General features: G+C 47.6%; 1 protein-coding gene across 2 annotated transcripts in view; it reads left to right on the top strand.

Annotated features, from left to right (window-relative positions):
* The first annotated feature begins 375 nt into the window (after positions 1-375).
* SAG (S-antigen visual arrestin) overlaps positions 376-13,006 on the top strand; it is a 35,042-nt gene continuing 22,411 nt past the window's right edge. For both annotated transcript variants that reach the window (XM_020972278.2, XM_020972275.2), the window contains exons 1-6: positions 376-563; positions 5,804-5,913; positions 6,447-6,561; positions 8,651-8,776; positions 11,180-11,240; positions 11,322-11,366. In XM_020972278.2, the coding sequence (XP_020827937.1) occupies positions 8,711-8,776; positions 11,180-11,240; positions 11,322-11,366 (172 nt within the window). In that variant the 5' untranslated portion in view covers positions 376-563; positions 5,804-5,913; positions 6,447-6,561; positions 8,651-8,710. The remainder of the gene's footprint in view (positions 564-5,803; positions 5,914-6,446; positions 6,562-8,650; positions 8,777-11,179; positions 11,241-11,321; positions 11,367-13,006) is intronic.

Genomic DNA, 13,006 nt, shown 5'->3' with positions numbered 1-13,006 from the left:
CCCTCAATGTCTGTTTTTGCTGCTTCACAAGAATGTTGTCATAAAATCCACTTGAAATTGAGGTGTTTGGTCTTTCTCAGCTATGCTGACTCCTAAAGAAGGAGGTGCTGATTAACATTGGGACCACTGTCCCAGTTGTCTTTCCAAGTAACAGCCACTTGCTACAACAAATGGATTCACCAGTAAAGGACCGTCTGGCCATAGAAGCATTGCTCATTGACACTTCTGTGTACAGAAATAAGTCCATTTCCCCTTAAATCAGTAAGACCGCCCAGGATGAGGTTGGTTAGAGGCAGCCAATAGTCACAAAGAGGGAGGATAACCATTTACTGTTCATCTGGTACGTAAGTAAGCACACATTTTCTAAACCTGGGCCAAAAATAGGAGTCCTGTGATTTGAGGTTATCATGAGGTTATCCTCTGACCTTGGAGAGCAATCTAATGCAGCTCCCCAGGGCATTAAGAGCTAAAAAAGGATTGTTCTGTGTCGTAATCCACCCAATGGGGATAGATTATGAAAGGACTGACTGCAGAAACTGCCTGGGGGAGTGAGCTTCGATGAGGTAGGGTTTTCTGTAATACTTGTGGCACACTTCTGGTCAGTTGGCAGCCTTATTGTGAATGAGTGCCAGCTGATAGACACGATGTTGGGCTGGGACCAAAGGAGTACGATTGCATTCTGCTCAGCCGTCACACTAATTAAGATTCTACGTCAGTCAGGGTCCCTTAGTGTCCCTTGCTTTAAACATCTTTTATGTAAATATAGCTGGTTTTGTGATGAGCCCACATCCTTGCCTTCAGAGAGCTTACTGTATATCATGCAAAATGAATACAGTCAGCACAAAGTAATTGGCGGTCAGCACTAGCAGTAGCCAGGGCATCAGGAAAGGTCTTGGATAGGAAGCTGCTTCAACTGAGTTTTGAAGGGAATTGGGAATTCAAGAGGTAGAAGTGTTGAGAGCCTGGGCAAAGGTCTGTAGGCAGGAGGTGGGATGATGTATAAGAAAAGCAGCCAGTTGTCGAGGCCTAATGTATGGCTGGGAGGGAGATAGAGCAGAAAGAGAGGAATCCTGTCATGTGTAATAGGCCTGGGGAGGGAGGCTAGAGCCAGCTTGGGAAGGGGCTTTAAATCCCAGGCACTGGGCAACAGCGTCTGCCCTCTGAATGGGAAACGAGTCTGTTACATCCTAGAAATCAGTGAGTTGAGACACGCAGTGGGCTACACCAAGCTTCTAGCCCTTTGTATTTAGGGACTGCCTACAGAGGACTTGGTTTTGAATTGGTAGCTTTATTCATCTCAGGCAACGTGGGTCACATCTCTGTCACTTATTAGATGGTCCCAAGTTGCTGTGGCTCAAAAATTTGTTACCCCCTGGCCACCCCAACAATAAGCAACTAAGCTAGACTAGTTTTCACACAATCCATGAATCCATTCCAAAAGTTCAGTGCACTTAGGGTGGCCCCAAGAAAAAGAAGAAATACACTAGAAATCTTAGATCACAGTGTGGGGAGACAAGGCAAAGCCTCTCTTGCCTTGCGTGTATTCTGAATTTTTCAGGAATGCAGTATTCAGTTCAGCTTGGGACACCACACTGTAGGAAGGAGATTAATGAAATGGAGAGGCATCAGGAAGGAGCAACCAGAAGGCTCAAAGATGCTAAAGACTGTGCCCTATAGGAGTTTATGTTGCAGAGACTTTTATCTCCTCCCTCCCCTTCTCCCACCCCTACCCCTACTTTAATGGCTATCTGTGTACTTGTGTCTTAGAAGAGGAACTAAGCTGCTTCTCACTGGCCCCAGAGGGCAGATCTGGGGCCCAGAGGTGAGAGAGAAGCAGGAGGAAGCTGTAAAGAGACCAGCTGGGACTTGATAACAGAAAAAACTGGCTGACTGATCTGTCCCAAAGTGGACTGGACTCCTTCACCAGAGGTCTTCAAATGGGCTGGATGACTGTTGAGAATGTTGTGCCAGGATTCTTGGTCAGAATGTGGTGTGTAGGTTGGACCAAATGATTGGTCCCTTCCAACTGGAGAGTCTGTAAGGAAATCGTCGTAATTATTAAAACATCAGAGCCATTCAGTATGTCAAGACTGAAGAAATAGAGCTGAAAAGCTCAGACTCTTCACAGAGGCAAGATTTTTTTGCCCAAATGTGGGCAAAAACCACAGCCCACTTTTTTGAAAGTACTGGGGGGGAACGGGGCAGTTCAGACCTATGATTTCATCTTTTTGAGAAGCTCCTTAACATGGAAACTCCTGGATAACCGTGCGATTTTCATCTTAGATGGTTGTCCAGGGCACTCGAGGTGAAGGGATTGGCCCAGATTCACAGTGCTGTTATGTGTCATACTTCAGCAAAGCTCTAAGACCCCAGAGCTGGGAATTGTTTCTTTCCTGCAGAGATTTGAGATAAGGGAAAGATTTTAAAAATTATTTTTCAATGACCTCTGCCCTAGTAAGCTTAACTTTTGGAGGAGAAGGCTCCTCCGAGTGCTTGCGATAATCATCTTCACCCTGGATCGCTGTTGGATTGTCAACGATGAAGCCTCGATGGAGTAAATGCTGCCAGCTCAGCATCACACATCTAGCGTGTCTTCATGACTCCCCATTCATCTGAATTCGATGGATAAGGCTTTGCCATGTGCTCCCATGGACCGAAAGTGTCAAACCATGTCATTTCACGTGCGAGGTTTAATGATGTGATCACCTTTGAAATGCCCTAAATCCATTATTCATCGTCAGTCAGCAAGCATTAAGTGCCTCCTGTGTGCCAGGCTGTGCTGGTGCTGAAGATAGTAAAAAAATGTGATGGTCGCCACCTTCAAGAAGGCAGGGAGCATGCTAAGGGGAGCGGGAGTGGGAGAGGGGAAGGGGTAACAAACACAAAGAAAAGTAAATATAAGAGACAGTTTGTCCGAGGAGCAGTCTGGAAGTGGGAAGAGGAAGGGGAGCAGGCCAAGCTTCTTGTGGGAGATGATATTTGAGCGAATCTTTGAAGGAAAATGGAGATCTGGAAGAAAATGCCTTCCAGGCACGGAGGCGAGAGATAGAATCTTATTTGTGGTAAGCGAATTTGGGAGTAAGCAACTAGCAACGCATGGTTACTTCTGCCTGTTTCCTCACCAAATGCCATCCCTCTACCAGAAGACGTGAAAAGCCCGCAGACGGTGGAGCCGCTGCCCTGCACCATCAGCGGCCATCCAGGGGCTTTACCTGTTTCTCCCAACTTAATTGGAATGGGAACTTACACGTGATCCCATTTGATTCAGGAATCCAAGAATAATACTGACCATTGCTCTCCTTCTTAAAGTTTTTATTTTTCAGTTAATTGAAATAATTTCAGTGCAGCAAGATATAAAGTAAAACCAGACGGAGCATCTGCCTGTCTGGATATATGATGCCTATGGCATTTATTGCCATAAAACCCAAGAGGACTACATGAAGAAATTCTATTCAAAGTAACTACAGAAATGTATGTTCTATTTAAGAGTCCACCTTCACCAAAACACACAGGAGCTGCATAAATGCAACGACAAAACTCTTTACAGAAATAAGAAAGTGGAGAGATAGTAATCACCCATAGCTAGGCCATACCACTATAATAGCAATAGCATTGCTACCAACATTAATTTACTTATTTGGTGCTGTACCAATCAAATGACCGATGGATTGCTTTAGAGGGCTGGAATCAAGAAAGTTATGAAATTAATCTGGAGGAGCAAAAGGTCACGATTCTCAAGAGAAATAATGAAAAAACATGGGAAGGAAGGGGATCTAGCAGTGCTTGGCCTCACACTACACTGTGAAGTAGTGACCAGTAAAAACTATTTCGGTGTTGGTTAAAAAAGAGAGAAATCCATCAGCACAACAGATTAAGTGTGCGACATACGGGGAAAAAAAATAAAATAAACGTAGGTGCATAGTTTTCAATAAACCCAAAGATCCCAACAATATGGACTTATGATTCAGCCGAAAGCTCCTGGAAACACTGGAAAGCAGTCCAGCAGAAATCGGGTGTAGGCAAATATTTCACGCCATATACAATAAGCTCTAGATGGATATAAAACCAGGTTTTAAAAAAGTCATTTCACAAACAGAGGAGCAATGAATAAAGATGAAGTTGGGAAGAGTTCATGGCCAAGTAAGAGAAAGAGAGGGTTGTAGAAGAGAAAATGGACAATTATGATTGTGTAAAAGTTTCCACAAGCAAGATGTGGTTAAAATTAGAAGAGAAATAGTTCAGGGGGTGGGGAAGGAGGGTCTTTACAACAACTTTCTCAGATAAAGGTCTGCTATCCAAGATACATAACTGATTCAAATATATAAGAATTATAGCCATTCCCTGATTGATAAATAATCAAGATGTATGACCAGGCAGTTCTCAAAGGAAGAACTCCAAGTTATCAACAGCCTTATTGAAGTATGCTAATAATTAAATGCAAATTAAAACAAGTTGAAGTTCCATATCTTACTCATCAGATTGATGAGAACAATGGTCATGGAAAATGAAAAGTATTGGAGCGGCCATGAGAAGGCAGGAAGACCCAACTGTTGGAGACCTAACTTGGTCCAGCCACCCTCAGCTGTAGTTTGGGACCATATCCAAAAACACTACCCCGTCCATACCCACTGACCGCAGCTAGGTGTGTGCCCAGAGAGGTCAGCAACACTACAAAGGAAGCATGTGCACAAAAATATTTAGAGCAACTCTTAGTGTTAGAAAAAGGCACTAGAAATGAAGGGAGTAGTTGAAACAATCATAGCATGTAAATATAAGAGACTATGGAGTCGTAAGGAATAACAACCAGAGAAGACTGAAGTGAAACTGATGCCGAGTAAAATGAAGAGGGCCAAGAGAACGGTTAAGCAAAACAATTTTGAAAGATCTAAGAACTCAGATCAGTATGAGGACTGACCGTTTCACAGCACCCATGATGAAGCATGATTTTTGCTGGTTAGTCATTTTTCAGTCATGTCTTCGTGACCCCATTTGGGGTTTTCTTGGCAAAGCTACTGGCGTAGTTTACCATTTCCTTCTCGCACATTTTACAGATGAGAAACTGAGGCAAAAAGGGTGAAGTGACTTGCCCAGCGTCACACAGCTAGGAAGGGAGGCCGGATTTGAAATTGGGAAGAGTCTTCAGTATCCAGGGTGGCACTCTATGCACCATGGCGCCACCTCGCGGCCCTCATGAAGCGGTGATGCTGCCTCCTCACCAAGGTGATGGACTCAAGATGCAGTGTGAGGTGCACACTTTCAGATATGGGCAGTCTGTGGATTGGTTTTTCTTGGCCATGCCAAGTGGTTTTTTTCTCTTTTTTTTCATCAGTTAGAGGTCATGTTTGAGGAGAAGGGGAAAGCTAGTGATAGTGTTGCCAGAAAGAATGAAAATGGCACAGCTAGATGGTGAGGTGGACAGAGCACCGGCCCTGGAGTCAGGAGGACCTGAGTTCAAATCCGGCCTTACACACTTGACATTTGCTAGCTGTGTGACCCTGGGCAAGTCACTTAACCCCATTGACTACAAAAAAAAAAAGAAAGAAAGAAAGAAAAAAGAAAGGGAGAGAGAAAGGAAGGAAGGGAGTCATTGCATTTTTTAAATGCACTGAAGACAACAAAAGGAAATAGACCCAGTTGATGGATAGCTTTGAACATGTTGAATCATATACTTTGTAAAAAAAAAAAGTAAGCTCTTCTTAGAGATTTATGGTTTCATGTAGCCTTTTTTTAAATTCTACTCTCAATATGGAATTTTTAGAATTGGTTTTTCTTCAGATAAGTGCAAACCCTTGCCTCTTCCCAGTTTAAGGTTGCACCCTGCGGTAACGAATACTGCCTACCCAGACCAACCACAGGAATCCCTGGAAGCCCGACCTTGGTGCCCAAAAACATCCATCTGTGGCAGATACTCGGGTAAGGCTCTTAAATGAATTTGGCAGTGGCTAGGAGGGCCACAAGCTGATTACTGCTGCTAGGATGCCCGTGGGGCCAGCAGGCCTCCTGACCTTTTTATTAAAATTTATGACCTTAAGATGGCATTAAGTGTTGGTTCAGCTAAATTAAGCCTAAGATTTTCAAGCCTTTTGTCTTACTGATGCTTCTTGAGGAAAGCGAATCCAGTCTATTTCTAGAAATCTAAGAGGTTTAACAGAGAAAAATAGCTTTCATTTCCACGCATTACCTCCCAGCCCCACCCCACCTGCCTGCTCACCCCACCCCCCATGCTGGCCCTAGAGCTGAGCCTGAGCAGACGGAGTGAGGAAGAAGAGCAGCTTCCTTGGTTAATGCCCAGAACTGCTGATGCATCGTTTGCTGATTCAGGGGCTAACTCAGGTCCTGTGTTCTGTTCTGTGCATGGGATTATTTCCTAAACGGCAACAGCCCATCCAAATCTGCTACAAATTCCCCTCTTCATCCTTTGGGGGGTTCACTCTCATCCATTTCAGGTAAAGGGCCACCAAGTACATCGTCCTACCTGAACAGCACTAGCTTACTTGGAAAGAGACGGAACCGGAGTCCCCGAGTCTCCATACCGCCGTTACTGGCCCAGCAGAACTCCAGGTAAAAACCAAGATACTGTAAATCAGTCTTTAAATGGATGTTACTGGTCTAGCAAGAAATCTGAATGGGGCCAGTGGAAGTCAAAGTTGTTGAATAAATCTCACCCCACCTTAGTTTTATTTCCTCCTGGTTGACTTTTCTGGGGGATCTTCAGGTGAGGTTACCCAGCCTGGCTACTCCAAGCAAAGGTTTGTGTTCCCTTCTGTGGGCTGGTGCAGAGGTCTCCATAGTCAGGGCTGTGCCCACCCAGGGGACCACAGCCTGACCCCAAGAGGCGCATGAGCCGCCACTCAGCATGGGCAGACGGTCATGGGTCTGACTCTATTTTCCCTCCTTGTTAAACCTTTTTATTATCTCTAGAATCAAATAGGATTTCAACCCTATTTCATTCCTTTTCAGTTTCTATCTTGTGTGTGAGTTTTATAATGTTACGTGTAATTATTAGTTCAATAGTCCTTTATATGGTATAATAATATAATTTAATTGAAATAAGTCAGTATCCACATATTGGTGGTACGCGCTCCAACATGGTTCACTAATGGTATGCAGCATCAGAAAAGTTTGGGAAACAACTGCTCTAATGAATTGGAACAGGCAGCGTTGAAGGTGGGAAGGAAAGGGGGCTGGGAGCTGCTCTGAATGAAATACTTTTTTGCATGAGGTAGATGCTCTCTGGTTCTCTAGAACATACTTATTATCCACAAGAAGGCTGAGTATAACAGGATTTTAAATTTTAAATTCGCACTGCATTTTAGCACCTGGAGCTGGTGACTTCTTCCACCACTAGTCCGGGCCAGTATGAACGTGCCATGGGCAGGGGGCAATCCAAACAGGAAGTCTTCCTCATTTGAACCTGCCACTTCTTAGAACCACGATTAGGCCCATTTTGCTGAGGCTTTATAAGAAAAGGCAAATATGTCAGTACTGACTTGTGATTTCATGGCCTATCAAGCCAGATCCCAACAGTATACGTCCAGCAAGGTTATGGGACTTGGCCATGGCCACACAGCTGGGATGAGAGATGGTGTTTGAACTCAGACCTTCCTGACACCCACTTCAGAATGTTACCCATTATGCCACACCAGTAAAGAAGGGATTATTTTTTTCCTTTTTGAGGACATTCTGCCTAAAAATCAAACCATATAAAAGACTTTATTATCTGGCTACGTTGGAAGCTTAGGATAAACATGGGAATGTCTTTTGCTTGACTACTGTGTATATTTGTTATGAGGGTTTTTCCTTTTTGTTGTTCAGTGGGAGGAGATTTGAGAGGGAAAGAAAATAGATTTTTGTTAATTAAAAATATAATTGTTGAGAGAGAGAGAGAAAGAAAGGAAGGAAGAAAAGAAAGAAAGAGAGAGAGAGAAGGAAGGAAGGAAGGAAGGAAGGAAGGAAGGAAGGAAGGAAGGAAGGAAGGAAGGAAGGAGAGGAGAGAAAGGAAGGAAAGAAAGAGAGAAAGAGAGAAGGAAGGAAAGAAAGAGAGAAAGAAGAGAGAAAGAGAGAAAGAAAGAGAGAAAGAGAGAAAGAAAGAAAGAAAGAGAGAAAGAAAGAAAGAAAGAAAGAAAGAAAGAAAGAAAGAAAGAAAGAAAGAAAGAAAGAAAGAAAGAAAGAAAGAAAGAGAAGCTGAGGGTAGTTTGGGGCTTGTTTGTTGCTTGTTTTTACCTCGGATTTCATTAATGTTGGGAATTCCCAGGGTGGATATTCCCTCCACCAAAGTGGGTCAGCTACTTAACTGAAGCTTGCCTTCGATCCTGCCTATTTCTCTGACCTTAACGTGCCTTTCTGTGTGTGCCTCATTTTCCTCATCTGTAAAAGGAAGGCGTTAGATTTGATGTCCTCCCAGTTCTGACCCTACGAGCCTGTGAGCATTAGCATGTCAGAGAGCCTCCTCGGGCGCTGAGAGGTTGGGTGCCTTGTCCACAGTCACACAGCCGGTATCGGGCAGAGCTGAGCCTGGAAGCTAGCTAGGTCTTCCTGATTCCATCTGACGATTCTGGCTCTTGGGAACTGAGGTTAGCAGGACTTCTCAGAAGCCCACACTAGCTCACCTTTGCGCCTCAGCTGGCCTGTCTCTGCACCTTTATTTAAGGTCATTGCTCACCTTCCAAGGATCTTTGGCACCTGAAGGCCTCCCAGAGGCCCTTCTAAGATGGCGACTGGCGTGAAGAATGCCCCAAACCACGTCATCTTCAAGAAGGTCTCCCGGGACAAGTCGGTAGGTGGCTCAGGGACTGAGTGGATGGGCCTCTGCATAAATGACCAGGTGGCTTTATTAGATCCTCAGACATCTGCTGAGCATCTACAGTGTGCAAGGCCCGAGGCTCCAGCGACCTGGGTTGGGAGGGGGAAGAGGCAAAGATGACTAGGAGTCAGTTGCCACACTCTCTGGGAGCTTCAAGATGAGTGGGGGAAATAAATAAGTCACAAACAAAGAAGACTCATGGCCCTGATGCCCCAAGACCGGAGCTGAGGTTCTGGGACGGGAGGAGGAAGTAGAGGCTGGAGGGGAGCCTCCCAAGATGGGAGGGAGCAGAAGGAAACAGGAGGCTGGGGCCTGTGGCCTAGGGATCCCTGCCAGAAAGCAGCAACCGCTAAGGAGAGAGAACCAGGCTCTTCCTCACACTCCATCGCTTGCACTCTGCCTTTGCCTGGGCTGTGCCGCCTGCCTGGAATGCCCTCCTTGGTCCTCAGCTCCCTTGACTCTGGAGCCACCCCCATCCAAGGCCTTTCCTGACTCCACTAGAGCCTCAGGGCCCCCACATCTCTCTGCCATCTATTCCCCCAAATGGCCTCATGTATATTTTGTGTTTGAGAGGTGGGTGGCCTTGTGGTCAGGAAGACCTGAGTTCAAGTCCTGCCTCAGACACATCCTGGCTCTCCGTGCCCCAGGAAATCTCTGCAGCACTGTTATTGGTGAAGTGGGTGCCCTCTGCACAGGTGGAGTTCACCAGGCCCACGGAGGCCCAGGTCCAGCCCAGAATCGTTTTCTCTTTACTTCTCTATGTATTTGTGGTTCCCAGCCACCCCCAGTGAGGTTAGAGACTGCTTCATGTTTGTGCCCCCTGGTGCCTAGCACAGGGCATGGTACACAGTGGGTGCTTAATAAATGCTTGTTGAATTGAATGTCTTGGAAACAAGAGTCTCAGAGCAGAGGGAGGGCTAAGGGAAGAGGTGGAGGAGGAGATTTGGAGCGAGAAGGGCCGCTGGCCTAAGTGACTTGCCCAGGATCATACAGCTCTTCACTCATTAGGCACCTACTGTGGACAAAAACGAAGCTAGTCCCTGTCCCCAGGACCAACATTCTCCTGGGGTATACATCCAATCAGTCAATAAGCAAGCACTTATTAAGCACTTACAGTATCCCAGGCATTGGGTGAGGCACTGAGGATAGAGACAAAAATGAGACTATCCCTGAAAAGAGAAAGTTGGCATTCTTTTTGATTCTTTGTTAGAGAGGGATGGTTCGATCGGGAGGGGATATATTGGGAAAAGAGGTAAAAACAAAAGGTAATGAGAAAAATGTTCATGAGAGAGTCTCTCTCACCCCAAACAGCTATTAGGCCGCTAGACTTGGAGTCAGGAAGACCTGGGTTCAAATCCTACCTTACATAGCTGTATGATCTTGGGCAAGTCACTTAACTTCTGTGGCTCAGTTTCCTCATCTGTCAAATGAAGGCGTGGACTCAGTGGCCTCTAATGTCCCTTCCAGCTCCCAGTCCATGACCCTGGGCTTTCTGTGGTCTCCATGAGCCTCAGCAAGGAGCAAGGAACTTGAGAACCCGGCCTTGCTCGTGGAGGCAGGGCCAGTGACTGAATGTCCGAGCTGGCAGGGGCCTTCTGAGCCGTCTGAGCTCAGCTCCCCTGAGACCACGACAGGTGAAGGTGACCCAAGGTCACACAGCCAATAACGCCTCATCTCCTGACTCCAGGCCCGGGGCTCTGTCTACCCCAGCAAACTGACTCTCAACAGTAGAGGTCCCCAACTCAAGCCACCAAGATCTTTTAGGAGAAACAAATCATTCCTCAATTAATGAGAGGCGGCTTAAGGGATGAGTACTGAGGATATTGGGGCCTTGTCTGCTTTGGAAAAGGGAGGAGGGTTCCAGGGAGAAGGAAGAGAGACATGAAGCTTTGGGAGGGGGAGGGGAGGGGGAGAACCTGGGTCTGAATCCTGGCCCTGTCACTCCCCCTGTGCTCCCCCCCTTCCCCTCCCCACCTTAGATTTTTCTTTATTAAAATGGCCCTGAGGGTCTCCTACAGCTGCAGTTCTGTGATCCTGGCATCAGAAAGGAGACTGAGTGAACTTAGCCCAGGGTCAGCCCTTCATCCAGGATGCCTCCAGATGGGTCCCACTGTGGGACCCAGGGTGGAGGCAGGCTTCTCTGGAGGCTGATGTCACAGGCCACAGAATGGACCTTCAAGCTCCACCCCCTCCTGACCCTCTCCTCTCACTTCCGGGGAAACAGGCCCAGAATGGTGAAGCAGCCTGCCTGAGGCTGTACAGGCGTCAGTGCAGAGCCCAGGGAGGAGTCTTTCCACCACTCCCCCCAGGAAGGCGCTTCTCCCATGCTTGCCTCATTGGTGAAGGTTACTCAGACCTCTCCCGTCCTTCCCGCAGGTGACCATCTACCTGGGGAAGAGGGACTACATCGACCACGTCGATCAGGTGGAGCCCGTGGGTAAGTCAAGGGGCACGAGGAGAACGCTGCTGGTCTGAGTGGCTCCGTCCTCCTCACTGGGATTCTCTCCTTTTGGTCCAGATGGCGTCGTCCTGGTCGATCCTGAGCTCGTGAAAGGGAAGAAAGGTGAGGCAGACTTATGTTCTGAAATCTGTCTGAAAGACAAGCATTTATGAAGCACCTACTGTGCTTCAGGCACCATCCTAGGCACTGAGAACATGAAGCCGAACCAAACCAGCCCTGACCTCCAGGACCTTACATCCTATCGGGGAGATGATGTGCACCCAGAAAAGTAAACTCAAAATAAGTAGCCTGCAGCTGGGTCAGAGCAGGTGGGCGAGCTCTGTCCATCACCCAGCAAGCAGCACTTAGGAAGCATGGGGGGTGCAGGGGCTGCAGATGGAGACGGAAACAAACCAGTCCCTGCCTTCAAAGAGCTTCGGTCCCTTCCGCAGAAGAGTAAATGCAATGTGGAGACAAGAGCCATTCAGGGTCACTGGGGGAGGGCCCAGGAAAGGCCGGCGGTGTCCGAGCCCTGTTAGGAAGGGAGCCGGAGATTCTCCGAGGGAGAGCGAGGAAGGAGCCCCTTCCAGGCGTGGGGATGGCCCGCAGCGGCCACAGGCTGAGTGAAAGGCAGATATGCAGACTGGACAGTAAGCAGGCTGCTGTGTCACGGGGAGGGGACAGAGGAGAGCAATTCGGGTGAGGAATGCTGGGGGCGGGAGGACTTCCACAGCGAAATGGGGGAGGCCCCCAGGGAGCCCCACGAGGCTCTGGGGCATGATCAGACCAGTCTGGGGAGTGCCTCGGTTTGGCAGCTGGATGGACGATGGCTCGCACTGACCCTCCCTGGGCTTGTGTTCCATGCTCTTGGGACTAAAAGGCCTCCTCGGATCCAGATAGCCGATGGCCGATGGCCGATGCCCGATGCACAGAGAGCCTTCTTTTTATCACATCCAGCTCCATCCTAGGACAAGCTCGTCTTCTTAGACGCTCAGGAGGGACCATGAGCTGGAAGGGGGCTCAGGGCCTGTCCAGTCCAACCTCCTCCTCATAGACATGAGGAAACTGAGCCCAGGGACTAAGGTCACACAGGTAGGAAATCACAGCGGCAGTCTTAGAACCAAGGCTGAATCACCCAGCTCCCAGCTTCCCCATACCTGGAGCACTCTTCCTCCTCATCCTGGTTTCCTTTCAGTCCCAACTAAAGTCCCCCTTCTACAGGAAGCCTTCCCCAACTGCCCTAAATCCCAGGGCCTTCCCTCTCCTGTTTATTTCCTAGTTATGTGGTTTGGCACTCTTCTGCACACTTTTGCTTGCTTGTGATCTCCCCCATTTGAGTGTAAGCTCCCTGAGGGCAGGGACTGTCTTGAGCTCTCTGGAGCGTTTATCCCACTGCGGGACACAGCAAATGCTTGATAAATGTTTACTGACTGACTGATGACCTGACTTGTTCAGTCCCATAATTCCAGTTGGGGAATGGCAATGACATCTGTTATTCCCAGACTAAGGACAGCCCAGAAGAATTCCTATGCTCCCTTGGAAATGTACCTGATGTCTAAAGGATTGCAGGTCCTGGGGTACATGGAAACCAAGCAAATGTGTGTGACATTCTGAAGTGTGCTCCTGCTCTTAACGCAGGATCTGTAACTTTTTAAGAATCAGCCTGGGCTGAAGGACATGGGGTCCACGATGCTTTGGTGAATCTAGTCGTGGTCATCCTTGAAAACCAGTCATCGGGTGGGCACCCATTGACGGAAGCCAAC

The sequence above is a fragment of the Phascolarctos cinereus genome, unplaced genomic scaffold, assembly GCF_003287225.1.
Source record: "Phascolarctos cinereus isolate Bilbo 61053 unplaced genomic scaffold, phaCin_HiC Scaffold_5;HRSCAF=322, whole genome shotgun sequence".
NCBI lineage: Eukaryota > Metazoa > Chordata > Mammalia > Diprotodontia > Phascolarctidae > Phascolarctos > Phascolarctos cinereus.
Note: the sequence above shows the minus strand (reverse complement) of the source record. Positions and strands in the feature narration are given on the sequence as shown.